The 23,790-nt window shown below is 44.6% G+C and overlaps 1 protein-coding gene and 1 long non-coding RNA gene across 2 annotated transcripts in view; both read left to right on the top strand.

Moving 5' to 3' along the window:
• The first annotated feature begins 1,943 nt into the window (after positions 1–1,943).
• LOC121548664 overlaps positions 1,944–23,790 on the top strand; it is a 30,570-nt gene continuing 8,723 nt past the window's right edge. The window contains exons 1-3 of the mRNA XM_041860183.2: positions 1,944–2,017; positions 2,295–2,627; positions 2,742–3,071. Coding sequence (XP_041716117.2) covers positions 1,957–2,017; positions 2,295–2,627; positions 2,742–3,071 — 724 coding nt within the window. The 5' untranslated portion in view covers positions 1,944–1,956. The remainder of the gene's footprint in view (positions 2,018–2,294; positions 2,628–2,741; positions 3,072–23,790) is intronic.
• Positions 3,199–3,921, top strand: LOC121549245. Its single transcript, XR_006657728.1, has 4 exons — positions 3,199–3,286; positions 3,405–3,433; positions 3,573–3,620; positions 3,721–3,921. It is a non-coding gene; the product is annotated as an uncharacterized LOC121549245 (long non-coding RNA).

The following is a 23,790-nucleotide window of genomic DNA, read 5'->3' as shown; positions in this document are numbered from 1 at the left end:
ACCTCATGGAGTTGCAATGATCATGAGAACGGTGAGGAATCAGCCCAGAACTACACAGGAGGATCTTGTCAATGATCTCAAGGCAGCTGGGACCATAGTCACCAAGAAAACAATTGGTAACACACTACACCGTGAAGGACTGAAATCCTGCAGCGCCCGCAAGGTCCCCCTGCTCAAGAAAGCACATATACAGGGCAGTCTGAAGTTTGCCATTGAACATCTGAATGATTCAGAGGAGAACTGGGTGAAAGTGTTGTGGTCAGATGAGACCAAAATCGAGCTCTTTGGCATCAACTCAACTCGCCGTGTTTGGAGGAGGAGGAATGCTGCCTATGACCCCAAGAACACCATCCCCACCGTCAAACATGGAGGTGGAAACATTATGCTTTGGGGGTGTTTTTCTGCTAAGGGGACAGGACAACTTCACTGCATCAAAGGGATGATGGACGGGGCCATGTACCGTCAAATCTTGGGTGAGAACCTCCTTCCCTCACCCAGGGCATTGAAAATGGGTCGTGGATGGGTATAACAGCATGACAACGACCCAAAACACACGGCCAAGGCAACAAAGGAGTGGCTCAAGAAGAAGCACATTAAGGTCCTGGAGTGGCCTAGCCAGTCTCCAGACCTTAATCCCATAGAAAATCTGTGGAGGGAGCTGAAGGTTTGAGTTGCCAAACGTCAGCCTTGAAACCTAAATGACTTGGAGAAGATCTGCAAAGAGGAGTGGAACAAAATCCCTCCTGAGTTGTGTGCAAACCTGGTGGCCAACTACAAGAAACGTCTGACCTCTGGGATTGCCAACAAGGGTTTTGCCACCAAGTACTAAGTCATGTTTTGCAGAGGGGTCAAATACTTATTTCCCTCATTAAAATGCAAATCAATTTATAACATTTTTGACATACGTTTTTCTGGATTTTTTTGTTTTTATTCTGTCACTCACTGTTCAAATAAACCTACCATTAAAATTATAGACTGATCATGTCTTTGTCAGTCGGCAAACCTACAAAATCAGCAGGGGATCAAATACTTTTTTTCCTCACTGTAACCATTCTCATATATTTCCTTTTTCAGACCCTTTAGCTACAAACACAGTTAAATGTGCTGCTTCAGTAAGCTGATATCTGCAATATGCCCTGCTATTACAGGAACATGATTTGATGTCCTGTTTAGCACTCAATAGGTTTAGGTTTATTTGAGGATATTGGTACATATGCAGAAACACATAGAAAATGTGATGTCATACACAAACAGGTAACAAACATGTAATCTGCCAGGGGGCTTAACGTTTTTCATCTTGGTCAATAATGATCCCCTAAAAGTCTAAGCCTTTCTTTCGGTGGGGGGTTTGTACTAAACTAACATATGGAATTGTTTTAAGATGGTCATGAGAGACAAGAGACTTGATTCCACTGATATGTCATGTTGACATGTTGACTACGTCACTTATTTCCATCCTGTAAACTATTTAGATAAAAGCAGGATGTACACAGAATTAGAGGAACGGGGAAAAAAACGTACTATTCATACTTCTCTACTGTAGCCAACTTCTCTATTTTCTGCAATAGTTCACTCACTCATCACACATTGAAGGCTAGAAAGCTCGAACCACAGATGAAATGGAGTTCCCTAGTTTCTTTCTAAGTATCTTTGCTAGAACCACTGTGCTGGGGTGGGCTATATCATCTGATCAGCACTATTGTTGGCTAGCTGAATCATCTAGTTAGCTAGACTATGCTGTCAAAACAAGCAAACTAGTCTTTACTTGATTAGAATTTGTTCTGGTACTCACAAACAGTCAAACTGCAGTTGACCATTTCCCTGTCCCTGACGCCGAGAGAAAACCATGACCACTTTGAGGAAGTGATGAATAGAGATGCTGCTGTATGGTGAGAAACGTATGGTCCTGAGACACTCTGACAGAGGAGAGAGAGAAAGAGAACGAGAGAGAGGACAATGGCTGATGTCTATCATTCATTTTTGGGACTGCTTGTGACTGTTTTGTACCTGCTAACAGGTAAGACAGAGGAGAGAGAGAATAACAATACTATTTATTAAGAGATCATCACTCACATTCAACACGGAAAACAATCAAACTGAGGAAAAATAGACATGCGGAAGTTATGTTTACATTTCTGTTGTGTTTCTGTCTACCTTTATCTTCACTATTGTATAATAGTATATTACTCTATTCTTCAGAGAAGTACACCTGTGATGAATTTCAAGTGACTCTGTGAAATATAATGTAATCTGTATTACCAGTGAATAATCATCTGATGCCATTCTCTTGTCAGGTGTCAGTGGAAACACTCTTCCTCTGTACTCCATTGTGGGAGGTGATGTCAGTCTGTCGTGTACCAATGTGGTTTATCCAAACTGTTCCTCAACTACATGGATCTATAACAGAGATGGATATACTGGTATTATTGAAGAAGTTGGTCATGGGAGGGTGAAAAAGGATGAACAGAACAACAGAGCAGACAGACTGAGTTTAGGGTCTGACTGTTCTCTACATGTTAGTGATGTCAGAGCTGAGGATGATGGAGTCTACACCTGTCAACAGTTCCTTACAGAGGGTGGATCACAATATGGAGGTGATGCTCCTGTTCATCTGTCTGTTCTAACTGGTGAGTATTACTGTTTAAATCAGAGCTGTGCAAAAGTGTAGTGTTGATAGTCATATTAAACATGAGCAGTACATACTGAAAGATTATGCAAGTATGATTTTTTCTCTTTCTCAGTGTCCTCGTCCTCACCAGTCACAGATATAAAACCTGATAGACCAGTAACATTAAGGTGCTCTCTGCACACCCTCAATGGACCTGGCAGATGTGACCCAGGCATGAACCAAGATGTTAGTCTGAGCTGGCAGAGGGTGGATGAGGCAGATACTGGGCTGATTGAGGCAGGTACTAATCTGCAGGGAGACTCCAGATACCAGGTCACACAGCTGTCTCACTGTGACATCACTCTGAATATGACACTCCAGAGGGAGGACAACAACAGGAAGTGGAGGTGTCAGCTGACTGGAAAAGTGGAAATCTTCCTGGATTTAACCTTTAAGTTCTCAGGTAGGGATTCTATATTATATATCTCCCATTTGTATGTATATTGTGTAGTAAATACTACATCTGCCTTATTAACCACCTGATAAAATGATGTGATTAAACAGCTCCGCATCCCCTCCCTGGTTCTCCACTAAACCAGACCCTCCTCCTAACTGTATCTGTTGGAGCAGCTGTGTGTGTCGCTGCTGCTGTCATCATTGTACACAGAAGAAGAGCAAGTACGTACAGACATTCATCGTTTTTCTTTGAGTTGAATGGAATATAATAATAAAACACACATGGAGCAAATTGTTCCTCTGTATCAATTCTTCTGATGTCTTTCTTTGTTCTTTTCAGATAATCAAGTGCCAAATGATAACAGCATTGTGAGTAACAAAGACATGTTATTGGTGTACAATGGCTTAATAAACACTGTTAGTGTATTATACTATTGTTGTAGTAAAATAACTAAGAGGTTCCACTATATTTCTGTTAATTGAGTACCATTGTTACTCATTTATGTAGGGTCTGAATGCAATAAACCACTCCACCCCACCAACCAATGATGACAAGGTTAGTGCATTAACACGTTCATTTAATTTCATTTTAACCAGTTGTTATCACGCATTGAGACTAATGATTCAGATTTCAATAACAATTTTGGTACTTGTAGTGTCAACCTGCTGACAGTGTCACCTATGCCTCCATCCTCCACTTCAACCAAAATCCGCCTCAGAGAGTTGATGTAAGTGAAGCTATACTGTACATATTGTAATATTATGACTCTCCCTCCTATAAACAGTTTGAAGTCTTTACTTTGGTGTGACCGTGTGCGTGTGTGTGCGTTTTGCTTGCTCGGATACTTTATCTGAGATTGATGCGTCTTTCTGTTGGTGTGCGTCTCGGTCAAATAAATTATCAATATTTTAATTCGATGGGCAAGGAGGTACGGGCCCGGTCCGCCCTACCGTACCTCCTTGCCTGTCCAAATAAAATATTGATAATTTATTTGACCGAGACATGCGCAGACAGAATGACACATCAATCTCAGATAAAGCATCCGAGAATGCGAAACAGCATTCTGGACAAAAGGAGTATGGCATATCATACTTTTTCTGGTCAGACAGGATCACATACATGGGCTAAATATTGTTAGACAGAGGGGTGCTGTTTCAGCAGAGAGGAAGAGGTGAAGCGAGAGGGCTCACTCTCGCCAAAATCTGTCCTGAATAAGCCCAATGCGTTTCTATGGGCATAATATGCAGACCTTTAGCTTGTCACCTGCATTCCCGCCTTTGGGACAACGACTAGCATTGTTAGGGTGGAGACATGAGCATCTCGTCATTATACTGATCTCTGGTTACAGCCACTAGCTAATTAGAAAGGAAAGTTGGCGGGTGCAGAGTGCACTGTTCAGATGCTGGCTTCCCCTAATTCAAAATACTTTACCAAAGAGCTTGACTTATACACAGAGGATCATTAGCTTATTTAAAAGAAATAGCTGTGGATTGTTTCAAATCACAAGTGCATAAAGGCTTATGCCTATTTGGGAAGCTCGCGTGGCGTTAGGCTGAGCTTATTGAGTTGGGAGTGAAAAGCATCTAAAATGTGGGAAGAGCATCATTTTAAATGTTGAGACAAGAAGAATGGGAGGGGTGTGTGGCGAAGATATGGGCGTCTTTCTCCAGAATGCAGGCACTCAACTCTCCAGAATGTGCTCCGCTGTCTCCAGCCAATTCTTTTACATTCAGTGTTTCATTGTGTGAATCGTTTGCCCTTTGATTGTTTATTTTGATAAATTCCCCATTACATACAGTGCATTCGGAAAGTATACCCCTTCCCTTTTTCCACTTTGTGTTACAGTACGTTACAGCCTTATTCTAAAATTGATTACATTAAAAAATCAATCTACACACAATACCCCATAATGACAAAGCGAAAACAGGTTTTGATTTTTTTTTGCAAAGTTATACAAGTAAAAAACAGAAATACTCGATTTACATAAGTATTCAGACCATTTGCTATGAGACTCGAAATTGAGCTCAGGGGCATCCTGTTTCCATTGATCATCCTTGAGATGTTTACCTGTGGTAAATTCAATTGATTGGACATGATTTGGAAAGGAACACACCTGTCTATATACTGTAAGGTCCCACAGTTGACAGTGCATGTCAGAGCAAAAACCAAGCCATGAGGTCGAAGGAATTGTCCATAGAGCTCTGAGACAGGATTGTGTCGAGGCACATATCTGGGGAAGGGTACCAAAACATTTCTGCAGCATTTAAGGTCCATAAGAACACAGTGGCCTCCATCATTCTTAAATGGAAGAAGTTTGGAACCACCAAGACTTTTACTAGAGATGGCCGCCCGGCCAAACTGAGCAATCGGGGGAGAAGGACCTTGGTCAGGGAGGTGACCAAGAACCCAATGGTCACTCTGACAGAGTTCCAGAGTTCCTCTGTGGAGAAGGGAGAACCTTCCAGAAGGACAACCATCTCTGCAGCACTCCCCCAATCAGGCCTTTATGGTAGAGTGGCCAGACGGAAGCCACTCCTCAGTAAAAGGCACATTACAGCCCACTTGGAGTTTGCGAAAAGGAGCCTAAAGGACACTCAGACCATGAGAAACAAGATTCTGTGGTCTGATGAAACCAAGATTGAACTCTTTGGCCTGAATGCCAAGCGTCACGTTTGGAGGACACCTGGCACCATCCCTACAGTGAAGCATGGTGGTGGCAGCATCATGTTGCGGGGATGTTATTCAGTGGCTGGGAATGGGAGACTAGTCAGGATCGAAGAAAGATGAACAGAGCAAAGTACAGAGAGAACCTTGATGAAAACCTGCTCCAGAGCGCTCAGGACCTCAGACTGGGGCGAAGGTTCACCTTCCAACAGGACAACGATCCTTAGCACACAGCCAAGATAACACAGGAGTGGCTTCGGGACAAGTCTCTGAATGTCCTTGAGTGGCCCAGCCAGAGCCCGGACTTGAACCCGATCGAACATCTCTGGAGAGACCTGAAAATAGCTGTTCAGCGATGCTCCCCATCCAATCTGACAGAGCTTGAGAGGATCTGCAGAGAAGAATTGGAGAGACTCCCCAAATACATTTGTGGCAAGCTTATAGCATCATACCCAAGAAGACTCGAGGTTGTAATCGTTGCCAAAGGTGCTTCAACAAAGTACTGAGTAAAGGGTCTGAATAATTATGTAAATGAAAACCTGTTTTTGCTTTGTCATTATGGGGTATTGTGTGTAGATTAATGAGGGGGGAAAAACTATTGAATCAATTTAAGAATAAGGCTGTAACGTAACAAAATGTGGAAAAAGTCAAGGGGTCTGAATACTTTCCGAATGCACTGTGTGTATCCAGTAAGCATAGTAAATGTACTGTTGATCCCCATCATCTGCTTACATTAATTACTGTTAATGCATTAGTAATTTACCATTCTCATTCTCAGAGTGGAAACATTGTTAGCAGAGTTCACGACCTGCTACACTTGTGAGAAACAAGTACTGGTTTATTTCATAACCATAATTTAGGAGGTTTATACATTTTGTGTGGTTTCTCTGTCCTGATCATATTGATGGAGCGAGTGCCTGAGCATGCCAACATGCTTAGTTGATACAACGTTGCACTTCACTAGAGATAGCTCAAGTCAAGACAGACAGGTGAGTAGAGAGATTATTGCGATTGAAAGAACCTGCATTTTTATCAGGATATTTTCTACTGTTTTAATTTCTCAGCTTTAGGCGTACATATTTTGACTTAGTTGATGAACGAAGTTATAGGCCTACTGCTGCATTGGCTTATAGGCTATTTCTGAGTACCATGTGCAATAATTGTTTTTGCAGCAATGGATCACGGTGTATCAATATGGTAAAGGCTGGTGCCTTTGCATTAGTTGAATTTTTACTTTTTGATTTTTATCATTTTAATTCAGATTTGTGTGATTAACCACGTGACAATACTTTTAAGAAACTAAAACATTACTTTTGTAATTAAACTGTTCCGTGAAAATGCGCTTATAAAAATAATCCTAACTGGCATGCAGATAGGTAGACATGGTAGAATAAATTGTAAGCGTCCCCAAACTTGAAACTCATGAGCTGCCTATGGTCTTTATTATAACACCCAAGGACGTCCACACAGGAGGTCCTGTGAAAAAAAACTGGCCCACCTATAGAAATCAAATGCCCATCCAACTGATTCATTCTGGCGCCCTGTTGTGTGTGTGTATTTTTTGTTTTACTATCCTTGTGGAGACCAGAAGTCCTCACAAGGATAGTAAAACAAGGACAATTTGGACAAATGGGGACTTTTTGCTAGTCCCCACAAGGAAAGAGGCTATTTTAGGGTTAGGGTTAGGGGTGAGGGGTTAGAGTTAAGGTTAGGGTTAGGGTTAGGGAAAATAAGTCCCCACAACGATAGTAAAACTAATATGTGTGTGTGCGTGTGTGTGTGTGTTGTCACTGTAGGTCCAGGATGAAGATGCAGTGACCTATTGCTCTGTTATGCCCTCTTCTACCAGACTCAGAGAGACAGAGAACCCTGCTGACCCCAGCTCTACTCCACAGCCAAGACATCAACATGAAGACTACACTCAGTCTTTCACAGCCTAATCTCAGCACCCAGAACCAAATATCTTGTGAATGCTGGCCAGCTACTCTATTTGGTTCAGGAACAGTTGATGGTCATTATGGCCAAACAGTTATATTTTTGTTTGATCAGACCAGAGGACATTTCTCCAAAAAGTATGATCTTTGTCCCCATGTGCAGTTGCAAACTGTAGTCTGGTTTTTTTATGGCGGTTTTGGAGCAGTGGCTTCTTTCTTGCTGAGCGGCCTTTCAGGTTATGTTGATATAGGACTCGTTTTACTGTGGATATAGATAATTTTGTACCCGTTTCCTCCAGCATCTTCACAAGGTCCTTTGCTGTTGTTCTGGAATTGATTTGCACTTTTCGCACCAAAGTACGTTCATCTCTAGGAGACAGAATGCGTCTCCTTCTTGAGCGGTGTGACGGCTGCGTGGTCCCATGGTGTTTATACTTGCATACTATTGTTTGTACAGATGAACGTGTTACCTTCAGGCGTTTGGAAATTGCTCCCAAGGATGAACCAGACTTGTGGAGGTCTACACATTTTTTTCTGAGGTCTTGGCTGATTTCTTTTGATTTTCCCATGATGTCAAGCAAAGAGGCACTGAGTTTGAAGGTAGGCCTTGAAATACATCCACAGGTACACCTCCAATTACATTTACATTTACGTCATTCAGCAGACGCTTATCCAGAGCGACTTACAAATTGGTGCATTCACCTTATAGCCAGTGGGATAACCACTGGTAAGGGGGAGGTAAGGGGGTGGTTAGAAGGATTACTTTATCCTATCCCAGGTGTTCCTTAAAGAGGTGGGGTTTCAAATGTCTCCGGAAGGTGGTGAGTGACTCAAATGATTTTAATTAGCCTATCAGAAGTTTCTAAAGCGATGACATCATTTTCTGGAATTTTCCAAGGTGTTTAAAGGCACAGTCAACTTAGTGTATGTAAATTTCTGACCCACTGGAATTGTGATAGAGTGAATTATTAGTGAAATAATCTGTCTGTAAACAATTGTGGAAAAATTACTTGTATCATGCACAAAGTAGATGTCCTAACCGACTTGCCAAAACTATAGTTTGTTAACAATAAATGTGTGGAGTGGTTGAAAAAGTGTATGTAAACTTCCGACTTCAACTGTATGTGTTATTTCATAGTTTTGATGTCTTCACTATTATATATACAGTATATATTAAGGGTTTTATTTATTTCATTGACATAGGACAGTGAGTTAGGGCAGTGAAGGTAGGAGAGTTTGCGAGTCAGAAGGGCATGGTTGGGATTAGAGCCCATGCTGACTTTGGTAACCGAGGCTGTACATGTGAAGAGAACTGCTGGATCATACAGGACACTAAGATGTGTTTTTAATTATGATTACTAGATGGATAAGGTAGAACACTGGTGTTATGTTTTCTTTTAGTATGTAGCACAATAGCAGCTTCTTAGACAAACATATTTTAGCTCTGCTGATAACAAACTCATGGCATTTTTTTTCCTGCATTAATCATGTTTAAAATTATATTGACTAAAGTGAGTTAATAAAATGGAAATAAATCAGATCTGAATGTTTCATTTTCATTCACTCCAGAGTTTCACAGAGTACAAAAACATTGTATTGCCTATTTGGGGGTTTATTCTGTAATTTACTGTCTTTGTAAGTAGGAGGCAGGATAATTCTCAAATATGAAATAGACTACCTGCTAGCTAGGGTATATCGTGGTTCGGTCTTTCCATATTGATATATAGATTTTCTATTGTGTTATTGACTGTATGTTTTGTTTTATCCCATGTGTAACTTTGTGTTGTTGTTTTTATCGCAATATTTTGCTTTATCTGTGCAGTTGTAAATGAGAACTTGTTCTCAACTGGCTTACCTGGTTAAATAAAGGTGAAATAAAAAAAAGAGGGCCCCCCTCTTGAAGGTGGAGAGATTTCCTGCAATTCTACACATTTTGCCATGGGTGTAGAGTGAATGTTGCAGTTTTAAAGGACATTTATTGGCAGTTCTAAACATTTTGTCATGGGGCGGAGAGAAGATGTTGCAATTTTATAAAAAAAATGTCATGAGATTATACTCATTTTGCCATGGGGAAGAGAGACATGTTTGCAGTTTTAAAGATAATTTCCTGCAATTCTGCACATTTTGCCTTGACTTTTGCCATGTTAATGATATCTGAGTAAGAATGACTAACAAAATCAATACAAGCCCCCTGGAGGTCAGGACCCAGGACCCCTGAGCATGTGCCCTGTGTTGCCGGTCGTGATTTGGACATGATTATTACAAGTTTAGATAACTGGCTAAACTAACTTAGCAATCTAAAAATGGTTAGCTGACATGGCTAATTTAGTGACTGTCGGTGACTAACAAAACAAGAGAAAAACAGCTGATAAACAGGCAAATTTCAAACTTGCACCTTGTGTATTTTACTATTCTAACTCTCAACATTAAGTTGAGACACTGAGTTCCTTTTTATATTTGTTTTGGAAGCCCTCCAGCGGCCAGGAACGCTCCACCCCGCCCGGCGTGAAGCTCAGCTGCAGGTAAACGTGAAAAAGGGACTAGTCTGTGATGTCATTTCAAAGTAAGGCTGTAGGCTACGGTCCTTTTATTTGCAATGTCAATGGGAAGAACTAAAAACTGTGTAGGCTACTGTAAACTAGGGTTTCAAGTGCTTAAAATTCCAATCACATTTGAGTTTGTCATATAAAGTCAGAGTAGGTCTACAGAAAGATCTCTGACAGTCAGATGCTTTTTCTAGGAGGACTGATGTAGCCTACCTACCTGCGCTGCTGTGGAAGTGTATAGTAAAAAAAACACACCTGTACTGTACTGACAATGAGTTAGATATATTTAATTTGTATTAGTTTATTTAAAAACAGTTTCAGAAATTCATTAAAATGTTAGAAAAGACATTGTGCTCATTAAAAATTTGGATTAGGAAAAAAAAATATTGATAAAGTAAATTAGAATTTCTCTATGCTGACTTCATTCACAATGGACAGAAAATAAAAAACAAACGTATCATTCACACATCAGCCATGCTTTGCTTAATTGATGTCTGCACCCTACTGCATGCAATAAACATAAATAAACAAAAAGACGTGTAAAATAGATACTAAAGATACTAAAATATTAGAATACAACTATTAATACATCTTCCAACACACTCTACTCTATCATAGATGAACATCAGCTTTAGAAAACATTTATAATTGTCACAAGCCGGGTTAGAACTCCGGTCTCAGATGTGTAGAGCTGGGGGTACTACCCCTTAGCCACAGAGGAAATGTTGTAGGACCCAAATGAAACACCCAAGGCAATACTCCAGGCAAGTAGATTTAATATTCCAAAACAGGAGGCAAAACAAAACAACTCCACGAGGGGAGAAAAACAAACTAAAGATAACTTCAACAACTTACTAGGACAGACACGGTCAGACAAAGCAGGAGACACACAGTCAGGACGCAATAACCAAGTGAGAAACAAGGGGAAAACACACAGCTAAAATACTCAAGGGGAAACAAGGCACAGGTGACATAGATAAGCTAATTAGGACACATGAGGAAAAACTAAGGCAAAAGGGGGAACACAGCTGACCTCTAGAGGCCAGGAGACAAACAGGGGAAGCAGGAAGCTGACAGGACCCCCTCCTCTAGGAACGACTCCTGACGTTCCTTCCAGAACACCCTGGCCCCAGGGTGCGAAAATCTCGGATCAACCCTGGGTCCAGGATGTCCCTGGCTGGAACCCAGGAGCGCTCCTCTGGCCCGTAGCCCTCCCAGTCCACCAGATACTGCAGAGAGTTCTGGACCCTCCGGGAGTCCAGTATCCGGCGGACTGTGTAGGCTGGCTGGCCGTCTATGATCCTGGGAGGTGGCGGGGGTCTGTGTGGGGGGCAAAAGGAGAAGACAAGACAGGTTTAAGGAGTGAAACATGGAAAGTGGGGTTAACTCTAAGGGAGCGAGGCAGAACTAAACGATACGACACAGGGTTAACCTTTCTAGAAATGCGGAAAGGGCCGATGTATCTCTGGGAAAGCTTCTTGGATTCGACCCGGAGGGGCAAGTTCTTAGTGGCCAACCAAACTCTCTGACCAGCTCGGAAACTAGGGGCGTCCGGCGGTGGCGATTAGCCTGACTTTGGTATCTCTGGGAGGTCCGAAGGAGGGTACACCTGGCCTTCTTCCAGGTCCGCCTACAGCGTTGGACAAAGCGCTGGGCCGAGGGAACACCAACTTGCGCCTCTTCCTCTGGAAACAAAGGAGGGTTGTAACCGAACTGGCATTCGAAGGGGGACAATCCGGTGGCTGAGGACTGGAGGGTGTTGTGGGCATATTCAGCCCAAATGATATAGGTGGCCCAAGACGTGGGATTACTGGCCGCCATACACCGCAGGGTGGTCTCCAGATCCTGATTAATCCGTTCCGTTTGGCCATTAGACTCTGGATGGAATCCTGACGATAGGCTGGCAGTGGCCCCAATAAGCCTGCAGAAGGCCCCCCAAAACCGGGACGAGAATTGGGGACCTCGGTCAGAGACCACGTCCAGGGGAATGCCAAATATCCGGAAGACATGGTTCATGAGGAGCTCAGCAGTCTCCTTAGCCGAGGGCAGCTTGGGCAGGGGAATAAACCGGGCAGCCTTAGAGAAACGGTCTACCACCACAAGGATGACGGTGTTGCCCTGGGATAGAGGAAGTCCCGTAACAAAGTCCAGCGAAAGGTGTGACCATGGCCTTCGAGGAACAGGTAAGGGATGGAGCAGTCCCTGGGGTCGCTGGCGTGTCGACTTTCCCTGGTTGCACACAGGGCAGGCCTCAACGTAGACCTGCACGTCCTTCTTGATGGACGGCCACCAAAACCGCCGTCGGAGGAACTCCAGTGTGCGAGCACTGCCAGGATGGCATGTCAAGGGCGACTCATGACCCCACTGCAAGACGCGGGCCCGAACCGAGAGAGGAACGTACAGGCGACCGGCAGGACCACCGCCTGGATCGGGCTCATGGGCAAGAGCTTCTCGTACCCCTCTTTCTAGTTCCCACTGAAGAGGTGCGACGATCCTAGACCTCGGAATAATCGATGCCAAGGGCTTCTCTTGTACCTCGGGAGAATAGACTCGAGACAGAGCATCCGGCTTGACGTTCTTGGTGCCAGGTCGGTAAGTCAGGATGAACTGGAATCGATTAAAGAAAAGGGACCATCGTGCTTGCCGAGGGTTCATCCGCTTAGCCTGTTGGAGATATTCCAGGTTCTTGTGGTCTGTGAGAACCTGGAAAGGGTGCTGAGCCCCCTCAAGCCAATGGCGCCACTCTTCCAAGGCCAGTTTAACCGCAAGCAACTCTAGATCCCCCACGTGGTAGTTGCGCTCGGCCTCAGACAGGCGGCGAGACATGAAGGCACAAGGGTGTAATCTCCCATCCGCACCCCTCTGTGACAGGACGGCTCCCACCCCCCACCTCTGAGGCGTCCACCTCCACCACGAAAGGTCTCTCTGGGTCAGGGGTCACCAGAATCGGAGCAGAAGTGAAGCGGCGCTTGAGATCCTCGAAGGCCCCTGCTGCTTCCGGACCCCAGTGAATCTTGGTCCCTCCTCCCTTGGTAAGCGTCGTCAAGGGGGCTACCACCGAGCTGAAATTCTTGATGAACTTCCGATAGAAGTTAGAAAAGCCAATGAACCGTTGAACCTCCTTGACCGTGGCAGGTGTGGGCCAATCGTGGACCGCCTTGACCTTCTTGGGATCCATCTCTAGGTGCCCGGGAGTGACAATAAACCCGAGAAACTGAGTCTGAGAAACATGAAATTCACACTTCTCAGGCTTAACGTAGAGGTGATTGTCAAGGAGCCTCTGGAGAACCCGGCTAACATGCCCCTCATGCTCCTTCAGTGACCTCGAGAAGATGAGGATATCGTCCAGGTACACGAAGACGAACAGATTAAGCATATCCCGGAGAACATCATTAATCAGGGCTTGGAATACTGCGGGGGCATTGGTGAGCCCGAACGGCATCACCCGATATTCATAGTGTCCCGTGGCGTGTTGAACGCCGTCTTCCATTCGTCTCCTGGCCGGATCCGCACGAGATGGTAAGCATTGCGGAGATCCAGCTTAGTAAAAATGGAAGCCCCTTGAAGCAGCTCAAAAGCAGTGGCCATGAGAGGAAGAGGGTATCGATTCCGAACCGTGATCTTGTTGAGTCCCCGGTAATCAATACAAGGCCTCAGACCCCCGTCTTTCTTTTCAACAAAAAGAAGCCCGCCCCAGCCGGGAAGTAGAGGCATAGATGAGGCCGGCTGCCAAGGACTCCTTAATGTAAGTGTCCATAGCTGCGTGCTCGGGGAGGACAAGGAAAAGATCCGACCTCTAGGAGGGCAGCACCCAGGGAGTAGATCAATGGCACAGTCATAAGTGCGATGAGGCGGTAAGGCAGTAGCCCGGGCCTTGCTGAACACTGTTTTGAACCGATGGTAAACACTGGGGACTCGGGAGACGTCAACAGACTCTTGAAACTGGGTACTAGGGGCTGAGGAACTCTGAAGCATGCAGGTGAGTTGGCAAGTGGGACCCCAGCTAAGAATGGTGCCAGTAGGCCAGTCGATCTGGGGATTATGTCTGCATAGCCAAGGGTGACCCAGGATAATAGGATACTCGGGAGAGTCAATGAGATAGAAGGTCTCCTCCTGCTGGTGTTGAGAGATGGTAAGTCGCAGGGACTGAGTCGCCTCAGTAACTTTTCCTGGTTCCAGAGGTCGGCCATCTAAGGCTGTAACTGCCTGGGGTTGAGGAAGTAGTTGGGTAGGGATCTTAAGTTCCTTAGCCAAGGTTACATCCATAAAATCACCTGCGGCACCGGAATCGATCATAGCCTGGACCCGATGCTGGTGGCCCTCCCAGGACAGAGTGGCTGGAATAGCTAGGACCGCGTTAGTAGGAGGAGCTCTAATTTTCCCCATCACAACCCTCCTGTAGCTGGGCGGGGACAGGCGTTTCCCAGCTCGGGGCAAGTGGAGCGGAAGTGGCCGGCAACCCCGCAGTAGAGGCACCGACGCTCCCTCATGCGACGTTCCCTTTCGTTGGAAGAAAGCCTGGAACGGCCTAACTGCATGCTCTCCGGGGAATCTTGGGGCAGTTCAGGAGCCGGGGCAGCTCTGAATGACGGAGTCCAAACAGGAGAAACAGAGCTGCTCAGAGGAACTTGGGACTGAGACACCTGACGGCGAGCCGTTCTCCGCTCTCTTAGACGATTGTCCAGGCGGATGGCCAAGGCTATGAGGGACTCGAGATCTTCAGCTGGTTCACGGGTGGCTAACTCATCTTGAAGGGGCTCAGATAACCCTCCCTGAAAGCAGACCCTCAGCGCTTCATCATTCCATCCGCTCCTTGCTGCTATGGTTCGGAACTCAATGGCAAAATCTGCCGTGCTTCGGGGGCCCTGACGGAGAGACAGTAGGCGCTTGGAAGCCTCCCGCCCACTGACAGGATGATCGAACACCCGCTTGAATTCTTCTACAAATGCAGCGTGGGAGTCACAACAGGCCTCCTGGGACTGCCACACCGCAGAGGCCCAGGCGAGCGCCTTGTCTGAAAGAAGGGTAATGAGGTAGGCAATCTTGGAACGGTCTGTGGGAAAACTTGAGGGTTGGAGCTCGAAGGTGAGGGAGCATTGGGTGAGGAAACCCTGACAAGAGCTTGGATCCCCAGAAAAGGGCTTGGGAGGTGGTAGTCGGGGCTCCGCCAACCGAGAAGGCCTGTCGTCACTGGGAGGTGACCGGGGGAAGGGGGAGAACCAAGGAGGCGTTCAAAGAGCTGGTGAAGGGAACTCATCATTTCGGCCAGGAGTTGAGAATGTCTAGCCATCAGCTCCTCTTGTCGGCTGAGAACGGCTTCATGGCGCTGGAAAGAAGCCTCATGTCGAATGATCACCGCCAACAGGTCCTGGGAACTGAGTGTTTCTGGGTCCATGATTGACTTGGTTATTCTGTCACAAGCCGGGTTAGAACTCCGGTCTCAGATGTGTAGAGCTGGGGGTACTACCCCTTAGCCACAGAGGAAATGTTGTAGGACCCAAATGAAACACCCAAGGCAATACTCCAGGCAAGTAGATTTAATATTCCAAAACAGGAGGCAAAACAAAACAACTCCACGAGGGGAGAAAAACAAACTAAAGATAACTTCAACAACTTACTAGGACAGACACGGTCAGACAAAGCAGGAGACACACAGTCAGGACGCAATAACCAAGTGAGAAACAAGGGGAAAACACACAGCTAAAATACTCAAGGGGAAACAAGGCACAGGTGACATAGATAAGCTAATTAGGACACATGAGGAAAAACTAAGGCAAAAGGGGAACACAGCTGACCTCTAGAGGCCAGGAGACAAACAGGGGAAGCAGGAAGCTGACAATAATATCCTCTGTTACTAAATCAATAAAGCTACAGACAGTTTGAAAGTCTTGGTCCAGCACAGTGAGAAGAGTGAGGAACAAGGGGTCATTCCTCCAGGACCTGAAGCTCAATACCAGAGGCTTCTTCTATACAGAGAACAAAACAACAACACACACATCAGACAACATGTCTCACCATTCATTCTATAGCAGGCTGTAAAGATGAAATAATGAATAGGGGTTTAGATGGACAAGATGATTATGTCAAAGGACTATTTATAACCTGATACCATTTCTGTTCACACATCTGAAGATCAGAATATGTGAATGTAATTTGTTGTATGCTCCATATGTTCTATGGATTGATGGAACCATTCATAATGTTTAGGTCTATACATTATTTTTAGATCTGTGAACACTGATGTTATGGGAGCTAGGTGGGAGGAATTAGGAACCTAAATGGAACTGGACCAATGCCTGTGACTCTCACCTGCTTGTGGGTGCAGAGCCTTGGGTGGGCGGTTCCTCCTTGTTGTGTGAATAGTGACTATGGCAGCCATGATGGTCAGTGCCAAAAAGAGCATGATGTGACTGATGGGCAACTTAACAGCATTACTGGTACCTGGATGATGAGACAGACAGTGATTAAACACAGTCAATCGTTTAGATTGATTTATATGAAAGTAATGTTTGTATCACACAGCAGTCAATAGAGGATACTAAAGACCAATATCCATTAGCCAAACACCTCTACAACTTCATCTCTGTCTGATCACGAAAGATCTAGCTTAGCGTTTTCATTCGTGCCTAATGGATTACTTTGATTGTTCAGACCATCCACTAAATAACTTGGAGTCTTGTATTTTCTAAGTTAAAAATAGAACATGAACATGAACCTGCATCCGTTTAGCCCCGGACAGGAGTCAATGAGACGAGATATGGAATGATGGCCACGGGAAACTAACATCTATCAAACCCCAGCCAAAACAGTCACTCTATGTCTCAGTCCCCATAGTAACACCAAAGGCCACTGTTCCCACGGTATCTTTCTGTGTTGTTGTTGCAAAATCCTTTTTGAAGGTATGAAATGACTAGCTATGTTCTTTTTAGGGTGAGGTAAGATGCTGTGGTCAAATTAAAAGACAACTCATGATCTCTTTTTCTCTCTCTCTGTTCAGCCTCAGAAAAACAGAAGTGGTCTGAGCTGAAAGAACCACTGAGAGAAGGACAAGTTGCAGACATAGACATACTTACAGTGGGGAAAAAAGGATTTAGTCAGCCACCAATTGTGCAAGTTCTCCCACTTAAAAAGATGAGAGAGGCCTGTAATTTTCATCATAGGTACACGTCAACTATGACAGACAAATTGAGAAAAAAAGATCCAGAAAATCCCATTGTAGGATTTTTTATGAATTTATTTGCAAATTATGGTGGAAAATAAGTATTTGGTCACCTACAAACAAGCAAGATTTCTAGCTCTCACAGACCTGTAACTTCTTCTTTAAGAGGCTCCTCTGTCCTCCACTCGTTACCTGTATTAATGGCACCTGTTTGAACTTGTTATCAGTATAAAAGACATCTGTCCACAACCTCAAACAGTCACACTCCAAACTCCACTATGGCCAAGACCAAAGAGCTGTCAAAAAACACCAGAAACAAAATTGTAGACCTGCACCAGGCTGGGAAGACTGAATCTGCAATAGGTAAGCAGCTTGGTTTGAAGAAATCAACTGTGGGAGCAATTATTAGGAAATGGAAGACATACAAGACCACTGATAATCTCCCTCGATCTGGGGCTCCACGCAAGATCTCACCCCGTGGGGTCAAAATGATCACAAGAACGGTGAGCAAAAATCCCAGAACCACACGGGGGGACCTAGTGAATGACCTGCAGAGAGCTGGGACCAAAGTAACAAAGCCTACCATCAGTAACACACTACGCCGCCAGGGACTCAAATCCTGCAGTGCCAGACGTGTCCCCCCTGCTTAAGCCAGTACATGTCCAGGCCCGTCTGAAGTTTGCTAGAGTGCATTTGGATGATCCAGAAGAGGATTGGGAGAATGTCATATGGTCAGATGAAACCAAAATAGAACTTTTTGGTAAAAACTCAACTCGACGTGTTTGGAGGACAAAGAATGCTGAGTTGCATCCAAAGAACACCATACCTACTGTGAAGCATGGGGGTGGAAACATCATGCTTTGGGGCTGTTTTTCTGCAAAGGGACCAGGACGACTGATCCGTGTAAAGGAAAGAATGAATGGGGCCATGTATCGTGAGATTTTGAGTGAAAACCTCCTTCCATCAGCAAGGGCATTGAAGATGAAATGAAGGAGTGGCTTCGTAAGAAGCATTTCAACGTCCTGGAGTGGCCTAGCCAGTCTCCAGATCTCAACCCCATAGAACATCTTTGGAGGGAGTTGAAAGTCTGTGTTGCCCAGCGACAGCCCCAAAACATCACTGCTCTAGAGGAGATCTGCATGGAGGAATGGGCCAAAATACCAGCAACAGCGTGTGAAAACCTTGTGAAGACTTACAGAAAACGTTTGACCTGTGTCATTGCCAACAAAGAGTATATAACAAAGTATTGAGAAACTTTTGTTATTGACCAAATACTTATTTTCCACCATAATTTGCAAATAAATTCATAAAAAATCATACAATGTGATTTTCTGGAAAGATTTTTCTCATTTTGTCTGTCATAGTTGCTGTGTACCTATGATGAAAATGACAGGCCTCTCTCATCTTTTTAAGTGGGAGAACTTGCACAATTGGTGGCTGACTAAATACTTTTTTTCCCCACTACATGTACATGTAGGTAGGGGTAAAAGCGACTAGGCAATAAGAATACATAATAAACAGGGGTCAATGTAAATAGTCTGGGTCGCCATTTGATTAACTGTTCAGCAGTCTTATGGCTTGAGGGTAGAAGCTGTTCAAGATACTTTTGGTCCCAGACTTGGCGCTCCGGTACCGCTTGCCATGCGGTAGCAGAGAGAACAGTCTATGTCTTGGGTGGCTGGAGTCTTTGACAATTTTTATGGCCTTGGTTTGACACCGCCTGGTATAGAGGTCCTGGATGGCAGGGAGCTTGACCCCAGTGATGTACTGGGCCGTACGCATAACCCTCTGTAGCACCTTGTGGTCGGATGTTGAGCAGTTGCAATACCAAGCGGAGATGCAGCCAGTCAAGACACTCTCAATGGTGCACCTGTAGAACATTTTGACAATCTGAGGGTCCGGTACATCATACTGCGGCCCATCATGAAGTCCAAGATCCAGTTGCAGAGGGAGGTGTTCAGTCCCAGGGTCCTGAGCTTAGTGATGAGCTTGGAGGGCACTATGGTGTTGAACGCTGAGATTTAGTCAATGAACAGCATTCTCACGTAGGTGTTCCTTTTGTCCAGGTGGAAAGGGGCAGGTTGGAGAACAATAGAGATTTGCGTCATATGTTGATGTGTTGGGGCGGTATGCGAATTGGAGTGGGTCCAGAGTGTCTGGGATGATGGTGTTAATGTGAGCCATGACCAGCCTTTCAAAGCATTTCATGACTACAGATGTGGTGCTACAGGGCGGTAGTCATTTAGACAGGTTACCATGGTGTTCTTGGGCACAGGGACTATGGTGGTCTGCTTGAAAAATGCAGGTATTACAGACTGGGTTAGGGACAGGTTGAAAATGTCAGTAAAGACACTTGCCAGCTGGTCAGTGCGTGCTCTGAGTACGCGTCTTGGTAATCCGTCTGGCCCTGCGGCCTTGTGAATGTTAACCTGTTTAAAGGTCTTACTCACATCGGCTACGGAGAGCGTGATCACACAGTCGTCCGGAACAGTTGGTGCCCTTATTCATGGTTCAGTGTTGCTTGACTTGAAGCGAGCATATAAGGCATTTAGCTCAACCGGTAGGCTCGCGTCACTGGGCAGCTCACGGCTGGGGTTTCCCTTTGTAATCCATGATGGTTTGCAAGCCCTGCCACGTCTGATGAGCGTCAGAGCCGGTGTAGTAGGATTCGATCTTAGTCCTGTATTGACGCTTTGCCTGTTGGTTCGTCGGAGGGCGTAGCGGGACTTCTCATCAGAGTCTGGATTAGTGTCCTGCTCTCTGAAAGCGGCAGCTCTAGCCTTTAGCTCGGTGCGGATGTTGATGTTGTCTGTAATCCATGACTTATGTTTGGGATTGGTACGTTCAATGACTGATGTGGTAAACTCCTCAATGCCATCGGCTGAATCCCGGAACATATTCCAGTCTGTGCTAGTGAAACAGTCCTGTAGTTTAGCATCCGATTCATTGGACCACTTCCATATTGAGCATGTCACTGGTACTTCCTGTTTGAGTTTTTGCTTTTAAGCAGGAATCAGTAGGATAGTTATGGTCAAATTTGCCAAATGGAGGGCAAGGGAGAGCTTTGTATGTGTCTCTGTGTGTGAAGTAAATGTGATCTAAAGTATTTTTGTCCTCTAGTTGCATAGGTGACATGCTGGTTGAAATTAGGTGAAACAGATTTCAATTTTCCTGCAACAATATCACCAGCCACCAGGAGTGGCGCCTCTGGCCCTGTACAGCTCGTTGAGGGCGATCTTAGTTCCAGCATCAGTTTGTGGTGGTAAATAGTCAGCTATGATAAATATAGATGAAAACTCTCTTAGTAAATGGTATGGTCTACAGCTTATTATGAGGTATTCTAACAGGCGAGCAGAACCTCAAGACTTCCTTAAAATTAGAGATTGCGCACCACTGCTGAGCTTACCGGATGCTGCCGATTTGTCCTGCCGATGCACAGAAATTGCAGCCAACTGTATATTGTCCTTGTCCTTGTTCAGCCATGATTCCGAGATGGATAGTATATTACTGTTCTTAATGTCCCGTTGAGAGGAGTGTCGAACGGAGCTCGTCCAACTTATTCTACAGAGATTGTACGTTCGCCAATGCAATGGAGGGTGGAGGCGGTCTATCCACTTGCCGACATAGTTTCATCAGAGTGCCCGCACGGCGGCCTCTATAGCACTGTCTTTTTCTCTTCCGAGTGTCAAGGGATTAGGGCTCTTGTGCAGAAGACTCATTGAAGTACAAGTCTTCATCCAAATCGAGGATATTGACTGCTGTTCTGATGTCCAGAAGCTCTTTTCGGTCATAGGAAACAATGGCGGAAACATTATGTAGAAAGAAAGTTAAGATCAAAATCGTCAGGAGCCTGTCAAACAGTGTCTGTACATCCCAGCGCCATTGTTCACATACTATGTAGTGTACATTGTCTTATTTTGGTTCAAAATTCATTGTTCCCTGTATGGCTTGGTGACCAGAGGAGTCTTGTTCTTTCAAAAGTTAAAAACAGAACATCCACATGAAACTGCATACCTCTAGCCTGAGAAGCCCAGGCTTCTCACACAAGTCAATGAGACGAGATTTGAAAGGATGGACACGCAAGACTAAGATCCATCCAGCCCCACAACCAATAACAGTGTCTCTATGTCTCAGTTCCCATAGTAACACTAAAGGCAACTGTTCCCAATGTATTCTATGTAGTTGAGTTGCAAAATGCATCTTCTTTTGATGGTGTGACCAGATACTGTGGTCAAAAGACAACCCATAAGCATTACCTATTTTTCTCTGTCTTTGCTCAGCCTCAGAAAAACAGAAGTGGTCTGAACTGAAAGAACCACTGAGAGAAGGACCAGTTGCAGACCTATTCATTCTTCTTTTAGATTAGCTACATCCTTGGTTTCAGTTACATTTACATCTCTAACAATTGAAATTCCCTCCATTACCAAGGTGGGGTGGGATATGAGCCTTTAGAGGAAATGGTTTGATATACGAGTGAACCTTTAGTTTGTAAACACATATATAAGTATTTGATCCCCTGCTGATTTTGTACGTTTGCCCACTGACAAAGAAATGATCAGTCTATAAATTTAATGGTAGGTTTATTTGAACAGTGAGAGACAGAATAACAAAAAAAATACAGAAAAACGCATGTCAAAAATGTTATAAATTGATTTGCTCCCAGGTGTCTTTTATACAGGTAACGAGCTGAGATTAGGAGCACACTCTTAAAGGGAGTGCTCCTAATCTCAGCTTGTTACCTGTATAAAAGACACCTGTCCACAGAAGCAATCAATCAATCAGATTCCAAACTCTCCACCATGGCCAAGAACAAAGAGCTCTCCAAGGATGTCAGGGACAAGATTGTAGACCTACACAAGGCTGGAATGGGCTACAAGACCATCGCCAAGCAGCTTGGTGAGAAGGTGACAACAGTTGGTGCGATTATTTGCAAATGGAAGAAACACAAAATAACTGTCAATCTCCCTCGGCCTGGGGCTCCATGCAAGATCTCACCTCATGGAGTTGCAATGATCATGAGAACGGTGAGGAATCAGCCCAGAACTACACAGGAGGATCTTGTCAATGATCTCAAGGCAGCTGGGGCCATAGTCACCAAAAAAAACAATTGGTAACACACTATGCCGTGAAGGACTGAAATCCTGTAGCGCCCGCAAGGTCCCCCTGCTCAAGAAAGCACATATACAGGGCCGTCTGAAGTTTGCCATTGAACATCTGAATGATTCAGAGGAGAACTGGGTGAAAGTGTTGTGGTCAGATGAGACCAAAATCGAGCTCTTTGGCATCAACTCAACTCGCCGTGTTTGGAGGAGGAGGAATGCTGCCTATGACCCCAAGAACACCATCCCCACCGTCAAACATGGAGGTGGAAACATTATGCTTTGGGGGTGTTTTTCTGCTAAGGGGACATGACAACTTCACCGCATCAAAGGGATGATGGACGGGGCCATGTACCATCAAATCTTGGTTGAGAACCTCCTTCCCTCACCCAGGGCATTGAAAATGGGTCGTGGATGGGTATAACAGCATGACAACGACCCAAAACACACGGCCAAGGCAACAAAGGAGTGGCTCAAGAAGAAGCACATTAAGGTCCTGGAGTGGCCTAGCCAGTCTCCAGACCTTAATCCCATAGAAAATCTGTGGAGGGAGCTGAAGGTTCGAGTTGCCAAACGTCAGCCTCGAAACCTTAATGACTTGGAGAAGATCTGCAAGAGGAGTGGAACAAAATCCCTACTGAGTTGTGTACAAAACTGGTGGCCAACTACAAGAAACGTCTGACCTCTGTGATTGCCAACAAGGGTTTTGCCACCAAGTACTAAGTCATGTTTTGCAGAGGGGTCAAATACTTATTTCCCTCATTAAAATGCAAATAAATTTATAAAATTTTTGACATATGTTTTTCTGGATTTTTTTGTTGTTATTCTGTCACTCACTGTTCAAATAAACCTACCATTAAAATTATAGACTGATCATGTCTTTGTCAGTGGGCAAACGTACAAAATCAGCAGGGGATCAAATACTTTTTTCTCATATATTTCCTTTTTCAGACCCTTTAGCTACAAACACAGTTAAATGTGTTGCTTCAGTAAGCTGGTATCTGCAATATGCCCTGCTGTTACAGGAACATGATTTGATGTCCTGTTTAGCACTCAATAGGTTTAGGTTTATTTGAACATATTGGTACATATGCAGAAACACATAGAAAATGTGATGTCATACACAAATAGGTAACAAACATGTAATCTGCCAGGGGGCTTAACGTTTTTCATCTTGGTCAATAATGATCCCCTAAAAGACTAAGCCTTTCTTTCGGTGGGGGGTTTGTACTAAGCTAACATATGGAATTGTTTTAAGATGGTCATGAGAGACAAGAGACTTGATTCCACTGATATGTCATGTTGACATGTTGACTATGTCAC

The sequence above is a fragment of the Coregonus clupeaformis genome, chromosome 33, assembly GCF_020615455.1.
Source record: "Coregonus clupeaformis isolate EN_2021a chromosome 33, ASM2061545v1, whole genome shotgun sequence".
Classification (NCBI taxonomy): domain Eukaryota; kingdom Metazoa; phylum Chordata; class Actinopteri; order Salmoniformes; family Salmonidae; genus Coregonus; species Coregonus clupeaformis.
Note: the sequence above shows the minus strand (reverse complement) of the source record. Positions and strands in the feature narration are given on the sequence as shown.